Source organism: Colletotrichum phormii (genome assembly GCF_030913505.1).
Source record: "Colletotrichum phormii strain CBS 102054 chromosome Unknown BDP81scaffold_1, whole genome shotgun sequence".
NCBI classification, from domain to species: domain Eukaryota; kingdom Fungi; phylum Ascomycota; class Sordariomycetes; order Glomerellales; family Glomerellaceae; genus Colletotrichum; species Colletotrichum phormii.
Window position 1 is genome coordinate 1,598,870 of NW_026851443.1, and position 19,249 is coordinate 1,618,118.

A 19,249-nucleotide genomic window follows, 5' to 3' on the forward strand; every position below is an offset into this window, starting at 1 on the left:
TGGTGTTCATGAGACGAAATGTTGGAAAACGGGGATGACAAGAAACTGCCATCCAAAACCATTCTCCATTGCCTTCCCATCCATTCCCCTCTGAGAATTCTCCTAAACCCCGCGGCTTTGGGGGGGGGGGGGGTCATCCAATGTCATCTAACAGCATTTGGTTATGGACTCGTCTGAAGTGAGTGCGAGGGCGGTAGCAGTGAGCCTCTTCTGGCGCGGGTGTTTCATTCCAATCATCACCAACGCGCCTGCGAATGACTGCTCGACGTCCGGAAAGTGGGAGAGATTTGTTTTCTCTGTCCTCTGGGAGCGAGTCCACGGCATCGCGGCTAACAATCTATCCAACCAAAACGACTCAGGTTCGGAATAGGCGTCGTCACTGGCACGATTTGACTTTTCATTGGAGCTATGAGATGACGAACCATTAACAAAAGAATAGACGACAGTCGAGTCGGCGGCTTTTCGCTGCCTGCCGCACGCGTCTTTCGGTGTTTGACCCGGGTATTCAACAACAACAAGTGTTGGACGTAGAGAGCCGCTTCGTCATGCAATTATAGCGGTGCCCCGACTCGTTCACCTCAACGTACGTCGCCTTGGCAAGTGCTGGGCATGCAAATGAAAAGTTTAGACGACAGTTGCGCCCCCGTTGGCCATCCAAAGGGTCCGGTCCGCATAGTCGCCAATGCTGGGCACTACACTCGTGTGTACTGGGTGAGTCTTTCTCCCTCGACCGGACGATGGTCCCTTTTTTCGGCAGGGCTCTCCGCCCCTCTGCTTGGCTATCCGAATCTTTTTCGGTTCAGACGATGGAGCATATAGAGTGCTGTCAGGTGAGATGCGAAAACGAAGATGGGCAACTGACTCACGATGATTGTGTGCGGCGCGGGGGAATTAGGGACTGAAGACTGCGTGCTGCTTACTCAGGCTTGTACGCTCTTCGTTAGCTAGGCTTGCCTGGATCGGCCGGCAGGAGTACGTGCCGTTTGTGGAAGGCAGACGGGCCGACGATGGATTGACGGCGCGCCACCAGATTTCCTCTTTCATCGGTAATGCCGCTTTCTCGCTTTTCCCAACACACGGCGGCAACGTCGTTGCCGCGTGGTTCACATGCCGGAGCGAACTGCTCGGGAGGCTCTGTTTGACCTTGGTTGTATGTACCTTGGGCAGCGTTGAGCAAACTCGGGGCACATGATTCGTGGCCGAAGCCGATCACACATGAAGAGCTATATTCATTACATTGACAACATAGTTCAGCTCCGTCAAGCAGCTCTTTCTCCGGTGTCCTGTCTGGTCATCTCGTTCCGGTCGGCACAAACTCATCTATAGATATACTCTAGCCCAGCCTTTTTGATGAATTGCTTAATCAAGATAGTGTCCAAAATAAGAAGAAAACCATTCAAAAGCCAACGTCAAAGTGGCCCACAAGGCCACATTCCAACCCCGCACAATATCTTGGTCAATGCTTGAGAAGTGAAGGGCCCGGTTGAGTTTGGTGACTCGTGGTGTTAGTAGTGATTTCGCGGCCATAGAATCGTTAGCTGGGCGGTCTTATGGGATTCTAAACTGAGCGTTGTGATATCCACGCCAACTCTGATGGTAAAAAAGAATTTTAATACGGCAAATATACTTGTAAAGTAATTAAATCATTGATTACACCCAGACGTGTATGCGTGATAGCTCCGGGTATGGTTCTGTTGTGAGCACTCCGAGTGCCCGGCTGCTCCACCAGCGGCCCACCGCCCACAGGTGGATCACGATAGCTTCACAAAACTTCAAAAACATACAACACCAGGTATTCGCTGGTCGTCACCGACCCAACTACTAATCCGGCCCTCATTGGCTTATCTATGGGAGAGCGGACGGGATCCCGAGTTTTCCAATGGGTATGGTCGTATGTGACGGTTTGAAGATGCTAAGTTGACCTTGATCGAAGAGAGCAAGGCGGATGTCGACCACCGGGCCTCGCCTGGGGTTTAACATCTAGCACGATAGTCTGAGGATTATCTAGGTCACTAAATGTCTTCAGGCTATATTATCGAGCATAATTGTAGGTTAGGTAGCTTGAGCCACCCCGATGCCTAGACGGCAGTTGCTCCAGACACAAGATCTCAGCACTGATAATATCAAAGGCCTTCAGACAAAGTCCACTTTCCCATAGTCGTACTTGAAAACCTATTACGTACATCTCATCAATACGAATAACCCCCGATTGGCTTCATTCTTTACTGCGAGGAAATCCTCTCGAAACAAAACGTGGGCGGCCCGGTCCAGTACGGTCCTCACGGCAATACGAGGACATCGGACTCAACAGCCCGACGGTGGGCTACACGGGGCTATCGCCCCAACACCTCGTTCGATAAAACATGAGATCCTCCACAAGGGCAAAAAAAGAGCCTCAGGGCGTTGTGGGGAGTTTGCTATACGCTGATCCGATTTGACGAGGTTTCGAGGGTCCCCGTAACGCCCTATGACACACTTCCCACATACCGTCCGGTAGATCGCCTCCCCTCCCGTCCTCTCTCGCACCCGTCGTCACATCTGAGATGCTACCCCGGAGTAAACCACTAGTCGTCATGACGACGTGAGGCGGTCTTTAAGGATATGCTACATCTGAAGAATCGGATTCTCGTCACCGATTGCCTCAGTAGGAGTCTCAATGTAGGGGTTGGAAAGGCAGGCGGCCCCACGTCAGGCCTTCTCTTATCAATACTGCAGGTGTGAGAATGTACGGTATCAAAGATATTCGGTATGTGGTGCCGATAGCGAGGCCGCCGCTTGTCGTCGCAGGAGGTAGCATTCGGACTGTTTTTGGGACGGTTTCTAACCGATTGGTCGCGTTTGGGGAACTTGGGGGCATATGGGAATGGGAATCCCAACTACCGCTGCTCGAGCTCACGCAATCGCTTCGAAGGACGGATTGAGAATGCCCGGGGAAGCAGTTCATGGTCCCGTCCTTCATTGTTAGTCTTGGCGGGCAGGAGGAGAAGGAGGCGTGGCTCGATTTCTGTCTCATTCTACCGCCAACTCTCGCGTCATTCTGGCTTGGAGTCTTTGCTCCTTGTACATTGAAATGAATCAGATAAATCGGAAATACTCAGGAGGCCAAGAGGCGTGTTCAGGTTCATAATCCTTATGGCTATCATCATTCTAACTTAGTAAAGTGACCATGTCAACGTATTCTAAGACAAGACCTGATTTGACTCCATGCAAGCTTTATGACAATTCTCGAGCCTTGGAAAGACATGAGCAATAAAACCCCCAGTGCTGGGATTGCTCTTTTCATAGTAGACATCACATTTCTCCTCTACGATGAGGCTTATATGAGAGAACATGTGAGTGCTCTCACCATAGTCCTTGGCCATGAGTATACATGTGTTCAGCGTTGGACATAAGTGGTCCAGCTTTCTTCAGTTGAGTCAAGTCTTATCAGAAGTCTTGATCCCCTAGCTGAAATTTCTCCGGTTCGTATAAATCAATGCTCTCATTATATGTTTGATACTCGTTCACGTAGATATCCCATCAACTATACGCGGATAACGTACGCCAAACAAGCCGATGGAAACTCTCATAGTGTTCATGCCGGCGGTGTTGAAAACGAATAGCTGCCTGTTCCACTGCTAGTTCTTTCATCTTGTCAATACAATTCAGTTCCTGGCTCGGTCGACCGGACGTGGTGTTGGCCGAGCGGGTGTACCGGTTGACGTTGCCCGGCTTGAGTAGGCTCGATCAAGAAATCGTTCCCGACCAAGAGCCTGTGGAAACCATAACCTTTGCTTATCTCAAATGATACTCGGAAACGTCGTTTGGAGCTTAGAGAGGCAACACTTTATGTCACGAGCTTGGCTAAGTTCTACATGCTTGGGCTCCGGCAGAGCTCAGCTCTCATCGGCTTTGCGCTACATCTCACTTCACTTTCGGCCTGTATGTACACCACTGATTGTCATTAGAACGTTCTTGAGCTTTCACAGGTTTTCCAACCTCTGTGATTTCCCTTTCGCCATTGGTTTAAAGTAGACTCTGAGCAGCTAAGCCCTCGGAGTGTGGTAAGAAAGTGGCGTTCATGCTTACACTTAACCTCGCCGTACGCAATAAGTGTAGTACCCAATTTATCATGATCTATATAGCCGGATTGTTCCAATAGAAGTTAAAAACAAACAAATGTTGGCCAGCATCACGCAACCCCCTCGCAGAATATTCAAAAAGCATGGACTTTTACGGTGGCTAGGCAAATTACGTCCAATTTATTTGACTTCCCAACAGCCGTAATTTAAACCCATGAGATCAATTAGAATGGCTTTCGATCCACCATCAAAAAGCATAAACCCCACGGGTCAGATAGTTCATTAGCCCGATTGACAATCTGTGAGTCTTCTCTCGAGTGGATATCTCGGCCCTCCGGCTCTTAACTTCGGTGAGCTGGACTTCCGACGCCGCCGACTTTGCTTCATCGCCGACTTCGACTTCAAACAAGAGCGATACTTATACGATGATGTCTCTTGCCCTTTGCGGATATGTTCGCCTCATTATCAGCTTAAGCTTAATCATTAATTCATATCTCTCTCGGTCCATTCCAATCTAGCCATGAAGTTCGGCCTCGTCGCTATACTTTTCGCAGCAGTTGCTGCTGCTGATGATGCAGATACAAGGTGGTGTAATTACGGAACAAGAATTTGCTCGAGTTATCCGCCCAAGACGAGTCAAGTAGAATGGCGGCGATTCTGGGGAGGTGCACGACTGTATCTCACTCGCCTGGAGCCGTGTATACGAGAAAGGACATTCTTTTCCTGGCTTTAATGCTTCTCTAACCCGTATGCATGTACAAGTTGTAGGTTCCGTGTCGGGAAATTTGCAGAAAGGTCCAAACGGCTATTTCTTCTGAACTTGGTGACTAATTGATAAATGCCAACTTTGTACACCTAATATCGGATCTGCAACTGTGCAGCCCTTATTGGTGAACTTCTTCCAGTCACGTACACGATGCCCCGAGTGAGAGACACTGCAGAGGGATCCGAAGCACATGAAACTCCAGTCATAAGTTCCGAGAATTCCTTCGAACAGTCCTCTTGAGCAAGTCTTAAGCCTCGGGAAATCTTGTAAAAGTCGACTAGGATCATACTCAGTTGGCACCTCCGCCTGGGCAGCCAGACGAGCGATATACCGGTAGCGAGGCCCTTTCCAGTCCATCAGACCAGAATGTGCCGTCACCCTGTTGTCCCATACAACGACAGAGCGGCCGCTCCACTTGAAACGGCACTGAACGTCATGGCTCAAAGCTATATGATGGTAGATAAAGTTGAGAAGACCATCACTCATCTTTCGTATAACCCACTATCGAGCGAGCAAACTGAGGCTAGATGTACAACGCCTTCTCTCTTGTTGCCGGATGAGTTCGCACCAGAGGATGCACTGAAGTAATGGGGTCTTGTCTCAGTTGTCCGCCCTTTCCAAGAGCGGTTTGGGCCTGCTCGTATGCCGAGTGCACGACCTTGAGCTCAGCCAGGCGCTCACAAAATCCGGGAGTCAGCCTCTCGTAGGCCTTCACCTGGTTGACGAACAGAGTAACACCCCCGCTCTCGATTACATCGATAGCGGACAACATTGTAGTACCGTGAGGCTGCAGCTCATAGCTGACATCGCTATGCTATGAGACAGACGTGGTTCTAGTCTTCAGGAAACCGTCATGGTCTGCACTGTCGGGTCCTCAGTATACCATGTGCAATTGTGGAAACCCTCGCGCCGCGCCACTGTAGAAGCTGTTATGAGCCTTGTTACTTGTAAAAGATGATTCTAGGAGTGTTTGTGAAGAAAAGTGCATTACCTAACTGGATGGACGTGCAGCCTTCCGAAATAGCCTGCGAAATCAACAGCCTGCTGGATCGGGATAGTTGCGAAGTCTTGGTCATGAAAAACCACAACCTGTCTATCAGTCAGATATATTTCACCGGGACTTGTGACGATGAAATACCTTCTTCTGCGCCAGAAGCAGTGAGAGTTCGTCCTTGCCTTTGTCATCGAGCTGCGAGAGTTGAACGCCAGTGACCTTGGCGCCGATGGATACCGCGATGTCCGAGATCTTGGTCCCTTCTTTTAGAAGAGAAGGAAATGAGGGATCGACATCCTTGCTGTGCTCATACTGCTCGAAAGGTTCCAGAGGAGGTATTCTGTTACGACAATTAAGCTTTGAATTCTCTTTGATTAAAGTGGCAACGCATGATAACCGTACTTTTGACCATTCTCGTTACCCCAGTAGGAGGGGCCATATCTAGAGTAGCAGTGATGTGAGTTCTGGAGACACAGAAAAGACAGACTCACCGAATAGCTCGACTTACATTTCGAAAGGTGAAGAAGAGTATTCTTTATTCCTTCTTGCGTTGTCTGTCTCGACATGCTGCAAGGAAATGCTGGTCAGTACAGGCTCTTCCACGGTCGTACGAGTGTTCATTTACTCGCTCTTTTTCTTAAGGTCTTCAGATAGTCTTTTCTACCAGTGGTCACCAACCTCAAGTGTAGGGCGAGTACTTATGAGATCATCAACAGTGATATCGAGCTGGTCCTGGAGAATGAGAGCTAGGCAACGAGGCAGCTTGCCGAGGCCGGACTGAGCGGAGGATGCGAGTTCGATCTCATTGTGGCCATATTCGACCCGGATTTCGTTTGAGCACCAAACGATCCCGTCAGTGAGTTCCGTTATCTCCGTTGTCACTATTCGGGTGCGGGGGCGGAAACGGAGTGGGTTGAGCAATAGCCGGGTAAAATGCATCATCGGTCTTGCTCCGCGACGGTGGATCTGCTCGTATCTGCTGGTGGCTTCCATAGACACACACACACACACACACACACACACGTAAGGCTGTCAGCCGATCACGCGATGCACATTAGGCCATATCTCCAATAGTCTCAACCGACCGAGCACGCTACGCTGCTACGGATTCACGGTCAAGATACCACATCGGCTTTGCTCCGCTATGCGCGCGATCCGGGCTTTTACACTGAACAGCGGACTCTTATTGAGCCCAGCCATAAAGCTCGTGATATAGTTGAAGGTACCGATGGGGTCAGCAACCTCACTTCTGTGACTGATTGCGCATCGAGCTCAGTCACAAGCACACAATGGCACCACCAGTTATCCGGCCTCCGAAGAGCCTACTTGGCCGCCACCGGATATCAGCCCGAGAGCATTGTCGTCTTGTCTCCATCACCCGAGCTCTTCCGAGCGCAAATCGAGAAATACCGCGAGGCCGCGGCGGCAAAGGGTCGTGATCCGAGCTCTTTGAAATTCTCTCTGTCGTTCACTCCCATCTTGGGTAGAACAGACAAGGAAGCCCAGGAGAAATTTCAGGAGCTGAAACAATACGCGAGCCCTATTGGTGGTTTGACGCTCTTCAGCGGATGGACTCGTATCGACATGGCGAAGCTACCGCTTGATGCAGATATTGGTCAAATTGATTCGGACGAGGCCAGAAAGCTGCAAAACATTTCAAGCCCACGCCCGAGACACCAATCTGGACGCCTCGTTTGATTGGCGAAAAAGCAGCCATGAGTGGTATCTCCCCCTCTGCAGTAGGCTCTCCTACGACAGTGGCGGATGTGATGGAGAAATGGGTTGACATTGCTGGTCTGGACGACTTATATCTTGGCTACGTCACTTCACCGAACTCTTTTGAAGATATCGTAGATCTGCTTGTGCCAGAGTTACGAAGACGTGGCATCTATCCTGATGCTCTGGAACCTGCTTTGACGTTGCGCGAAACCGTCTATGGCAAGGGTCAGACTCGACTAAGGGACGGCCACGTGAGCAGTAAGTACAAGTACGATGTGTATCAGGAGGACAAGCCATATGTCGATAATGGCCAACGCGGAGAGAAGAGTTCGGAGTAATCATACGAGCTTTCAATATAAGGCTACATAGCTACCAAGTAGGAAAGATGAGAGAAGTTCAAAGTCGAAAATACGCACTTGGCTTTGATCAAACGCTACGACAAGCGCAGTTGGGTGACGACTGACTTTAGATAGTGCACGAATAGCTTCCTGGGCCTCAAATATACGCTCAGAGGTTCTTCCTAACGCCCTGGGCCTTGAAAGCAGCAGAAATCTCCCCATATGCAACGTAGATTGCATAGATGGGGATGAAAACCCACAACATGTTGAAGAAGACAAGGTACACCCAAAGGTACATGAAGTTGCTCGTGTCCAAGTAGATGTTGCCGGTCAACCATTCGGGGCAGAAGGTCATGAATCCTAAGTGGTGTTAGTTGTACTGCTACTTGTTGGACGACACTAGGTCAGTGACAAACCCACCGCCATAAAGCTCTGCCGTCGCGATGACAATCATCCAGATGTTGGCCTTAGGATCCCGCTTAGCAATGCTGTAGCAAATCCATACGGCCAGCGGCCCGGCGCCGAATACGGTCAAAAGCTCCAGCGAAATCACGCCCTGTCCATCAAGTCAGCCAAACATCTCGTCATTCGAGCAGCCTCTTCGGCAACATACCAAATCCGCACCAGCCCATCTCTTATCAGCGCGTGCATACACCATCCATAGCTGCGCAAAGGGATTGTTTCCGGCCGCCTGGGAACCATAGATGCGATCCGAGTGACCGAGGAAGTTGGCCGGGGTCGGGTGGAAACCGCTGAGGTCAGCGTCGGGCACGTCGGCGAGTGGGATGTAGGAGAAGAAGCAATGGTAAAGGAAGCTGCCCTCAAGGAAGAAGTGGATCAATGCATCGAAGGCATGCCAAACGAAGAGCACGCGATAGCTCGTCGATGTGGCGGGGTGAAGGACTCGGCGGGAGACGGCAATGGCGACAGACAAAAGGACGACAGTTGCGGCCAGGGAGACGAGGGTTGTTTGGTCGAATAGATCTGGCGGCAAGCTTGAGGACGCGTTCGACATGGTAGGCAGAAGATTGTAGGGCAATTGACTCGATGTGTCGTTAATGGCGATTGTAGATGAAGTTGCGCCGTGTCGTTATTCGTCACGTCCAGCGGTCTTGCGACGTTTAGGTCAGGGATCCGTGCACCGGAACGCCAGGGCCGGTGTGGGGAAGACATCAATTCGAGTGGACACGACTCGGGAATCCTGCAAGGGTGAACATTGCATTGGGCGAACATCATTATATCAGATGGCTCGTCGTGGAAATGCAACTTTCGTGAAATCGTTTTTTTGGTGATTGTTATATCGGATAAACTCTAGAACATTGACTGCTGGAAAATTCCTTGATGAAGTGAATCATGTCATTGTCACGAAGAAGTATGGGAACCATTTATATCGTAGCAATGCAGTGGCATTAAAAGCTATTCTAGGTGTGAGATCCGTGATCAACTCCCAGGTGTTCCTGCCTCATTGCTTATCCGGTCCGTTCCAAACGCCTGCCCATTGAAAATCTCCCTGGTGTTTGGGTATCGTAGGAGTGATTTAGTGCTTGGCCTGCTCCTTGTAGCCCTCGCCCTTGAAGTCGTGCTTGGTCTCGTCGACCTTGTCACCGACGGCGTCCTTGGCAGCGGAGGCACTGAAAATTTTTGTTAGTGAAAATCGATGAAATAGAAGACAGGACTGAAGCTTACCGGTTGCCGATGGAGACGTTGTCATCCTTGGCGACCTGCTTGTTGGTCTCCTTGGAGGCGGTGGCACCGGCCTGCTGGACAGACTCGGAAACGTAGTTGGCGGCGTTCTTGATGGTCTCCATTGTGAAGTAGGTTGGTTGTTGATTTGGTTGGTTGAGTTGATTGTTTGTATTCAAGATTGTTTGTTTGTGAGTGTGATGAAGAGAAAAAAAAGGATGGGAGAGGTGATGGGAAGAAGAGGTTTATATAACAAGTTGGAAGCACCCTCTCGAGGCGCCCTCCCGTCAAGACGGAAGGCAGCTACTGCCTAGCTACTGCCTCTTTGCGGCCTGGTGCCTTCCTGCCTTGCGGAAGTTGCCCCCCTGACAGGTTGAGTTCGATCATTCCCGTCAAAGTGGCATCCACCTCATGGATGGGAAAGAGCAAGAGGAAGGGAGTACCTCTCGCTCTAGCACAGCATGGGAAGGTACCTCGCGGGCTGCCCCTCCGTCACGTCTGCTTCTGCCCCTCCCCCTCGTTTGATCCCTTCCCGAATGCAATACTTTGGGCCGTGCCTATCGGGCTTGTCTCTCCCTGCGCGTGTCTTGCCCCTCCTCATGAGCTTGTCTACTCGTGGCTAGAGCGCAGTTTCACCCCATCTGGCAAAGACGCTCAGGGTCTATCATGTGAACTGAAGAAATGTCGTCATAGACTGTGACTTTCTTCGCAGTTACTCCAGTTAGTGGGAGCTGAAGATGGATCTTATGGCCAATGCCCAGGAGCCAACGGGAGATCTCTATCGAAAATGACCAAGAGGCAAGAGGTGGCCCAGGTGGTTCCCAGTGGCTCCATGCGGAGCTTGTCTGTTTGGGTGCAGTCTCACCAGCCACAGATGGGGAGAGCTACAGCTCTGGTAGGAGCTTTGGGCAATCCGTCTACCGTGCATTCCCTAAGTGACGTCAGGGAAACGTAGATGCACTAACGTCATACCTAGGTGGGTAGGGTACGGGATTTGTAGTGTCCCCGCATAGGTAGATCTGGACCTCCAATTGAGGCTGGCACCTGGGCTTCTACTTCCAGCATCCCGCGGTACGTACCTACTCTAAGTTTTGTGCGGTCCGATGCCACATAAGACCCCACTTTTCCAAGGTGCACGACTTGCATTGTCGCTGGCCCATCGGCGTTTGCAGCAAAGACATCCATTGCCACATGCAAAGAAGACATCTCCATTCTCGCGTCAGTCGCGTAATGCTGGACGGCAAAATACGTCAGTTTGTCGATTGCTCCCAGTGGCCAGCCAACCAGCCAACACGTCTTCTTTGCCTGGAGCATGGCATTTTGCAAATCTCGATCATGCCGTCTACTTTCCCCACCCACTTGGGGGACATCATCTCCCAATATTGGAAAGCACCTCCACATTCTCACCCAAGAAGCCAAGCAGGCTCGCAGCCACAGTGGATCACACGATGAAAGCAAAGGCACATTCGACGGGACAGAGCTTTGAACAAGCATCAACCACACGAACTCAGCTTCACCGGGTGAGCACAGATCAAGAAGCCTACTGGACAGCGCCAACCACCGTGTTGCTGATTCGCCGTGTAGCAACAGAGCTCCATGCGTAGTGACGACACTGCCAGGTAGCTTTGTGCTTTGGGTCTAGCAACACACTCAAGGACCGTTCTGGACCGCCCAAAGCGTTCGAGAATCCAGACATCGTCGCTGCCAACCCGCTGCCAACCCGCTGCGTCCGCGTCTGCCCCTCTGCCTTCTGGAGTCTGGAGTCTGGAGTCTGGATGCGGCAAGATGCGGGTTTCAATTTGCACTTGCGCAGCCCGGCAAATTCCCGCAACCTACGAAACAGTTGACTGTTTCCCGATTCGCCCCTCCACAGCAACACGACTGTATGTCATCGAGATCCCTGCCCTTGGCTGATGAACGAGCCACTGGGAACAATCACAACATGATGCGGAAGAAGTCCCGACGTCTCCCTCTCCTTCCTCAGGCTCCTGCTGCCCCGTATGGACACCTACAATACTTATTTTATTGCACACTCAGCTTCATGCTCGGACATTCTCCTCCGGTCAAAGGCAGCTGCTTGTCCTGCAGGAAGGGGGGTTCTCCACGCTGCGTCTCATGTGATGCCACAATGGCGGCATCGGCCAGCTTTGCCCCCTGAACGGACGAATACGATGCGAGAAAAAGACCGATGCATTTCCCAACAGAGCAAGTACTTTCTTACAGGAGAGCATCAGGCGAATCTGTTCGTACCGTCTTACCTCGCCATCAATTCGGTTGACAGAATACGTGCATCACAACATGCGGAATTTTTGCTGAGCCGCGTCGCACATCATATCCACTCCTTCAGATCTTTGCTTACACCACCAGCTTTTGATCTCGTGCCCCTCGTCGCGACGTTTGCCTCCTCCCGGTTTGCTCGTACCGTACTCCCATTGTCCGACTCCCCGAATCCGAAAACATCCCACGGGAACTACGTCACAACAACGACATCTCGAAAACCCCGTCAGTTATTGCTTTCGCCATCCATCTTGTACCTGAAGCAATCAAGCCACCACTGCGGACCTTGAGAAACCCGATTATTACCCCTCTTCTGCCCCTCGGCTGGGCACGTCTCATTCCTAGACACTCCTACATATCCGCATTCCACTCAATAAGGTAAGGCAGTGTTATGTCAATCAGCGGGGCCTAGCGTCGTCAGGACATGAGCCTCGGAGTAACCTGTGGCCCCGCCGCCGCTCTAGAGCTATGCCGTCAAGCTTTTGTTGGGCTTGCTACCTAATTCTGAGCTTGCTCCTGTAGTTGTCAGTGCTTGTTGACATTCCTAGCTTGCCCGCCCTTTGGGCAACCATCCGGCTTGTGCTTGTCAACTCTAGCCTGAACTCGAGACTCAAACGAAGCCGCGGCTCATTGTCCTAAGCTAGGCCCCTCATACGAGCTGTCTTTCAATAGCTTCTCGCCGCGTGTCTTTCAGGTCAATGCAGCCGTCGGCGCCCCTGGCTTTACCCCTCCATGCCCTCCCTCTCATGGGCACGCGGGCGCTTGCATTTGGGGAATGCGCCCGATCGACTTACCCGTGCAGAAGACATAAGGAGAAGCGGCACCGAGCTATGGAACGATGCGTCGATCGTGGACGCTAAGGCGCGCCTGGCGTGGTCCCCGCCTACCCAGCCTTTCTCCGTGCAGCGATTTCTCGTAGCCCCTGATGATCGATGCTACAGTTGGTCATCGACCGAATCGGCGGGTAAGTCCGTTCGGCGACGGGGGCGCGGGGCATCTTGAATCTCGACCTCAGGTCTCGGATCCCAGGGGCAGACCGCTCGGTGGTCGAGCCCTTGACTGAGGGGTAGCTTTGTTGTTATGTTGCCTTTGCTGGCTTAGCACGAGAGTGTGTGTTTGGAACGAGCTGCGTTTGCAGCAATGGCTATGGCATGTGTAGCCTTGAAGACTGGGCAGGCACGCACTGAGGAGGAATACCTATGCTCAAGGGCGATGTTCGTTCGCTCAGGAAGAGGTAGTTCTTCTTGCCCATCTCAACAACCCATTGCGACCCTCCTGTCCTCCATCTACCACATCTCCCGTTCCATTGCCTCGGCACATTGACAAGGGCATCACTGCGAGGGTACGATGAGCGGTGACGACGTCCCATACCCCAAGCTGATCATGATCACCAGCGGCACTTTTCAGAATTCTACCTTTTCAGAGTTTGATGAAGGTGCCAGATGATGTACAGCCTTATCATCGCTAACAAGACGCAGAAAACTACGAGTGATAGCAAACAACGAAGACCCCGTCTACCCCTTCCTCTCATGAGGGTTCCCGAAAGCCTAGTGGATCTATACAAAGCTCGGCCTCCCAGTCCAAGTAGCGCTTGTGCCTGAGACGAGCGATCTTGGAATACTTTGAAGTGGATGATAGATCTCGCAAACGGGGCTTGACGCGGTCGCTCCGGCAGATGGTAGATCACCGCCTTCATCGAGGTTACACCGCAGCCGTAGTTTCGTCGGGGCCGAGCGTGAGTTGGTGGACCTCGGGCAGAAGCTATGTTGGAATCAATCAAATGAACCCGAAGAATCCAGCGGTCAAGAGGAGGAAGTTTGGCACCTTGGGACCGAGAGAATCCTCCGTAGTTAGTCAAGCGGCATGACTATCGGACAGCGTTGGTGCTCTGTCAAGTGAGAGGGAGGCTAAGTTGTCTCGATATCTCCATCTTGCTTAATGAATTCTAAAGCTTCGCGCAAGGCTACGCGGCTCGTAAACCGTGATGGTACTGCAAGATATGCGCCATATGGGCAGCATCTTGCGTAGCATTGCCGTGTGCCATGGAACGTCTCTCGCATGTCTAGGTACATGTTTCCACACACAACCCGACTCCGTAGCTCAACTTACGATTCAAAGTTTAAGCTTGATGGCCTCAAAATTACCCTGTGCGTCCATAGCTATCTGTATGATCGAGACATCTATGACGATCTTGAAATGCACATGGGTGTCTTTTTCATGCAGGCCCGAGTGATCTCCCCCTCTTACACGTGAGAGTGAGACAATATCGGGCAGAAATCGGGCATCACGAAGTACACCATCACCTCCACCTCGCCGCGTGCCGGCGAGTTGGCGATGTCGGGCTCATTGGCAACCGCATCCAGAAAACATGGAATGTTTCTCCAGTCGTACCATTGAGCTAGATATGCCACAGGTACCACCGGAAGCCGAACTGTGTCCGAGATGGTAAGCCCTCTGACCAACACGTACGATAATGCCCGCCTTTCGGACCAACCACTCGGCGCCAGTAAACAAACCCCGCCGAATACCTAGTGCCTTGCTTCTGTGCTTCCTTACTGCAAACGCAACTTCAATGGCGGTGTCAACCGACCGATAATCTCAGCATGCACATCCCTCAACCCTTGTAAGACATGTATGTCCTCCGCGTGCATAACCCCCTCTCCGCCCACCGCCGCCATCCCATCAGCCGGGAAAGGCTTCCAAGGCCGCTCGTCGGCCTTACACTTCTCCCACCCAGCGATCCTTCCATCCGCGGCAACCGTAGCCGGCGGCGGCACAGCGCCCTTATGTAGATACGCCCTCATCTTCTGTATCGCGCAGATGGACGTCGCGGCGAGTGTGCAGTGCCCCTCGGCCTCGAGCTCAAAGACGCCGGCGTTGACGAATTTCCGGGACATGGCGACGGCCTGGGAGAGAGGCGTGACGGGGTCGTAGGTGTTTCCTACGAAGAGGATCGGGAAGGAGGTGTTGACGGGGTTGGGGGATTGGAGGTTCGCGTCCCAGTCGGGGGAGGGGAAGTTGGCTTCGATGGTCCAGCCCTCGCAGTTCATCATGAGAGGGAAGAACTTGAGACAGGAGTCAGCTAATAATTACTCCTGGGTAAAATTGTAGATGGACTCACGACGTCGGCGAAAGAGGTGACCTTGGACACTTTGTCGAAAACTTGCTCCAAAGTCTCGTTACGCTTGCCAATGGAAGCTTCCGTCAGCATATGCTCTTCTCAAGCTTTACATTCATCTTTCATCTCACCTTGTACCTCCGGTCACTGCAGCCAATCGCCTTGGGGCTCTCCTCCGGGTAAATAACCAACTTGAGATCCGCATCACAGGTGAAGCCCAAATCAGGCGCAACCACGACGTCCGAGAGGTCATCGCCCACATGCAGACGGTTCAGAAGAACTGCCAACAAGGGGAAGACCTTGGTGGGAGAGTAAAGCGAAGTGAAGAGCAGCTTTCGTATGTCGGCCTCCATCAGCACGATGGGCATGTGTCCCGCGCGGGAGACGACGATGAGCGGATCAGCCCGTAGCTTGGCCATTGTTTGCTGATATCGTTGCTTGATTTGCTCTGGACCACCGTCGCCTAGCCGGTAAAGGGCACATGCGTCCCTGGCGAGGTGGCAGTAGGAGAAGAATCTCTCGAGGACTGAGTCGGCATCTTGCATGGCCGAGATCCACGTCTAGCATTGTTCTTAGCATCCAAGTGATCCGGAGAACGACGAGAGGTCACGGATAAGACTCACGGGCATATCGTACTCCCTGGCATCAACGACGCCATCCAGAATTAGTCGCCCAACCGCATCAGCTGTAGAACACAAACAACGTCAGCCATTACATCTTACAAGAGGAACATTTGGTTGCCACATACGATACATGGCCGCAAAGGTTTGTCCAAGGAACGTGCCGTAGCTAAAGCCCCAGTAGACGAGTTTGCCCCTTGTCGAAGGAGGAGCAGCCTCACTGGGCGACAACACGCCGGCACCAAGTGGCGTGGTATCGAACCCGTTGTCCTCAAGCCAGGCGTCGTGTGCGGCGATGATGCTCTTCATATCAGCCGCTACATTCGGCGTGGCCATATACCTGAAACCGCCCTCCTCGACATCCTTCTGGGAGCACAGCTTGGACAACGCCCTGGCACGCTGTGCAAGCTGATCCAAAGCGCCGGAAGTGGCATTCGGCAAGCCGATATCGTGAGCCATCGCCAGCCATGTCAGTCTGTGCATGTAACCAAGGTTGTTAGCCGCGGCCGAGGGTTGCTCGCCAGGGTTGGTGTCGACGAAACAGTCAGCCCGCGGGGTTGTGGCGCCGATGCCGCGGGGGTCGAAGCCGATGATGTCGACGCTGCCTCCGGCGGCGGCCTGGATAGTGGGGCCGAACGGTGGGAACGTGAAAGTGGTACCTGGTCCGCCGGGTCCGCCGGGGTTGAGGAGAAGCGGGGACTCGGAGAAACGCCCCGTCTCTAGGCCGTGGCCGAGAGCAGGGAGGAGAACCATGGCGACATGGATCTTGGGATTATCGGAAGACTGGTTCAAGGGCCGTTGGTAATCCATCGGCACGGTCAATCGGGCGCACATGTAGCCCCGGCCAAGGGGGAACATGCCGGGGAGCTCGCATCGCACCCAGAGGAGCTTCTCGCTCGTGGGTATGTCATCCCAATCGGTGAATACTGGGAAGGGGCCTTGTTCTGGGTGAAGGATTACATTGCGGCCATAGAACCATTCACTGAGTTTCCACGACCATAGCACAAACAGAACGACTGCGAGGACGAGAGGCCTCCTCCAAGATTCTCTCCGCCGTGAGTGAACGGGCTGATACAATGTGTTTGACTCAGCGAAGCTTTTCGCCGACATGATCAAGGAAACAAAAGTGGCAAAGAGGTGTTGAGCAAGAGTCAGACGATAAATGGACCGGTGGTGCTATAGCTATGGATGGGCAAGGTAAGGTAGGATGAGAGGCGACAAGATGCCCTGACGACTACGTCGGTGATGAGTTGACGTTCGGCTCGCACTGATGCCTGCCAGCAGCAGGATTCTGGAGGTGGCAGAACGTAAGACGCGGCTACTGCACCATCAGCGCGGCACGCCGCACGACAGTTTGGCGCTGGCCAGTCACAAGTTGGGATCGGCGAATCACCCTTTTCCATCGACCTCTTGGCGAGGCGATCCGATGATTTCAGCGACTTGTCGAGTAATTGAGGTGCAGAACATGCAGTGCATGCATGAGGCACATTTCCCCTGATTATCTTCAAGCGAAGTCTCGGTGACTGCATGGTGAGTGTATGAACTACTTGGTTGTACAAGGGACGGGCACTAGTCCGGACGTCGAGGGACGTTTGAGGCGAAATTTGCGGTGCCAAGAGCCTCGAAGCAGCGTCTTAACCGGTTATTGTAATATTCCGTCCACGATATAGGATACCTGCGGCAGCGCTACCAAAGACAGCTCGTGGGTGGTGGAAACGCGGAGACGAGTCAGGACTTTGTACTGGTGAATTGGTCCAGGGCTTCAGGACAATCAAGAGGTGACCTCCTCTTCCCCCCGCGTCTTCCAGACCGGCTAGACCAACTGGCGCGTCTGAGGGTTGGCCTTGGCGTGTACAATTAGCGACGAGCAAGTGCCAGGGAGATATCCCGCGATGTTTCGCTGTTTTGGGTACGTTTGGGGACGGAGCCCACAGCACAGCTTGGGTTCGACCATCCGCTCAGCCCAGCCACCAAACAAGAAAAAACAGAGAGCGGCGGATAATATGGCCTTCTTGGAAAACCCTTGCGGTGATTACCCCGTACATCGTACAGGTGAGTTCCTGAGACAATGACATTTGATGCTGCTTAGAAGGACCTTCCATTTGAGAGAGAGTCTCTTTTTAGAAGCTCGCCACAACGTTCGCAATAGGTTCCGAGTTGCTGGCCTAGGTAGTCCGAACGCATGAATAGAGCACCGATAGACACCGGTTCGTCTAAGAGTTGATCAGCTAGCGGTCGAGGTTCGCGAACGTCTCAGATCACCCGCGAGAGCTATTTTGAGATTTTCTGAAGGATATGCTACGAATGAGACAAATGCGCGCGGCCTGGAATTGTTGCTGGACTCTCGTAGGTGATCGCCGCGGCTGCTGGTGCTGTCACAATCACTCGAGTTGCATTCTAGTGCCGTTTGACCGGCTTGGCCGACTGTGAGCACCGAGGTTTGCGTCCAAGGGGCTTGGATGACAGAAAGCTTGAGGCAGTGACGGTGCATCCGTCTGAAGAGGCAAGCGTGTTTTGGTACGGGCAAGGCCTTGCGCAACCGGGGCAGGCGACGAATATCGGCAAAGACGAGGAGTGTAGCCCTTGGGAACGTCCGCCGTTGTGGTGACTGACCAACGGGCCCGGGGTCCATGTGGGATGGAGGAGTTCGTTCTCGCTGGAGCGACAAACCCATGCAATCATGGCTCCTCTTCCTCAGTCGGCACTTGGAAGAGGCAACATTTGTCGACGACCAACGTTGCAGGTGGATGAGATCGTAGGGTGCATGGACGCCTCCAAGGGGTAGAGTATGACTCTGGACGAGCCAAGATGGAATAGCCAAGTAAGCTTGACTTGAGTTGACCAGGACTCGATTCTCGAAACAAACAATCCGGTGCAGAATCCGCGGCCATTGCCATCTAGGCCAGGCTGCCCGGAGTTTTGGCCCCCAGACTCAAGAGATTAGAGTCGGGCTGTTCGTGGAGGGTGGACGAAATGACAACACTTGGACGCAGCCAAGAGCGCCGATGGATGATGGTCTTGGTAAACTCTTGTCTTTTGAGCATCGGCTTGCGGACCCAATGGCGAAGAGACACTTAATCCCCAGAAAACGAAGTTGCAACATTGGAAATGGGGCCGCTGGAGAGTTGCTCATGCGGAAGGACTCGCGCTGTCCAAGACGTGCTGCAAGTGGTTGACAGGCTGGTTTCCAAGACTTTAGACTCCCAAGACCAGCCATTCCGCGCCGTCTCTTCCGGACGAAGCTTTATTCTTCCTTCCCTCCACACTCAACGCCGGACCACATGGCGGAAGCAGATGACAGTTGATCACAGACGGCGCACTAAGATGGCGACAGCCGCATAGCCTTTTGGCTTGCTAACCTAAAGCCCAGTGGAAGATTAGCTGCATCGAATCGAGAATGGACGACTGTCACACTTTCAAGTTTCCAGGCTGATGAGAAATCCAGCCAAATGTACCTTCTATACCTTAGGTTCTGTGAGGTACGGACGTTAGATGCAGATTTTGATGTAAGGCACAGAGCAAAAAGGGCACGGGATGCGCTTGGTGAGAAATCAGAGGGGGTGAGCGATGCTGGTGACAGGCAGGAGCCGGTCAGCAGAGTTTGGTTGTTTGGCAAGGCAGGAAGGAAGACCTGTCAGAGTCTCTACTTGCAGCCTGGAAACCTCACCCTGTC

The 19,249-nt window shown here is 52.6% G+C and overlaps 5 protein-coding genes across 5 annotated transcripts; 1 reads left to right on the forward strand and 4 right to left on the reverse strand.

The window, feature by feature from the left end:
- Positions 1-4,848: 4,848 nt before the first annotated feature.
- Positions 4,849-6,260, reverse strand: BDP81DRAFT_477332 (uncharacterized protein; the record flags this gene model as incomplete). The annotated part of the gene is made up of 7 exons (XM_060594815.1): positions 4,849-4,996; positions 5,106-5,313; positions 5,396-5,641; positions 5,711-5,744; positions 5,819-5,916; positions 5,966-6,178; positions 6,243-6,260. The coding sequence occupies 7 exons, from the start codon at positions 6,258-6,260 to the stop codon at positions 4,917-4,919; spliced, it is 897 nt and encodes a 298-aa protein (XP_060451658.1). The 3' UTR covers positions 4,849-4,916.
- Positions 6,261-7,536: 1,276 nt separating this feature from the next.
- Positions 7,537-7,891, forward strand: BDP81DRAFT_401662 (uncharacterized protein; the record flags this gene model as incomplete). The annotated part of the gene is made up of 1 exon (XM_060588816.1): positions 7,537-7,891. One exon carries the CDS (start codon positions 7,537-7,539, stop codon positions 7,876-7,878), a length of 342 nt encoding a protein of 113 aa, XP_060451659.1. The 3' UTR covers positions 7,879-7,891.
- On the reverse strand, positions 7,869-9,133 carry BDP81DRAFT_413020 (emopamil binding protein). Its single transcript, XM_060589260.1, has 3 exons — positions 8,492-9,133; positions 8,299-8,434; positions 7,869-8,238 (listed from the first exon to the last, which is right to left on the reverse strand). The coding sequence occupies exons 1-3, from the start codon at positions 8,891-8,893 to the stop codon at positions 8,048-8,050; spliced, it is 729 nt and encodes a 242-aa protein (XP_060451660.1). The 5' UTR covers positions 8,894-9,133; the 3' UTR covers positions 7,869-8,047.
- Positions 9,134-9,415: 282 nt separating this feature from the next.
- Positions 9,416-9,686, reverse strand: BDP81DRAFT_388528 (glucose-repressible protein; the record flags this gene model as incomplete). Its single annotated transcript, XM_060587138.1, has 2 exons — positions 9,416-9,509; positions 9,565-9,686. 2 exons carry the CDS (start codon positions 9,684-9,686, stop codon positions 9,416-9,418), a joined length of 216 nt encoding a protein of 71 aa, XP_060451661.1.
- A 4,704-nt stretch (positions 9,687-14,390) lies between these two features.
- BDP81DRAFT_388529 (TAP-like protein-domain-containing protein) lies at positions 14,391-16,686 on the reverse strand (the record flags this gene model as incomplete). Its single annotated transcript, XM_060587139.1, has 5 exons — positions 14,391-14,903; positions 14,960-15,022; positions 15,088-15,516; positions 15,580-15,641; positions 15,705-16,686. 5 exons carry the CDS (start codon positions 16,684-16,686, stop codon positions 14,391-14,393), a joined length of 2,049 nt encoding a protein of 682 aa, XP_060451662.1.
- Positions 16,687-19,249: the final 2,563 nt, after the last annotated feature.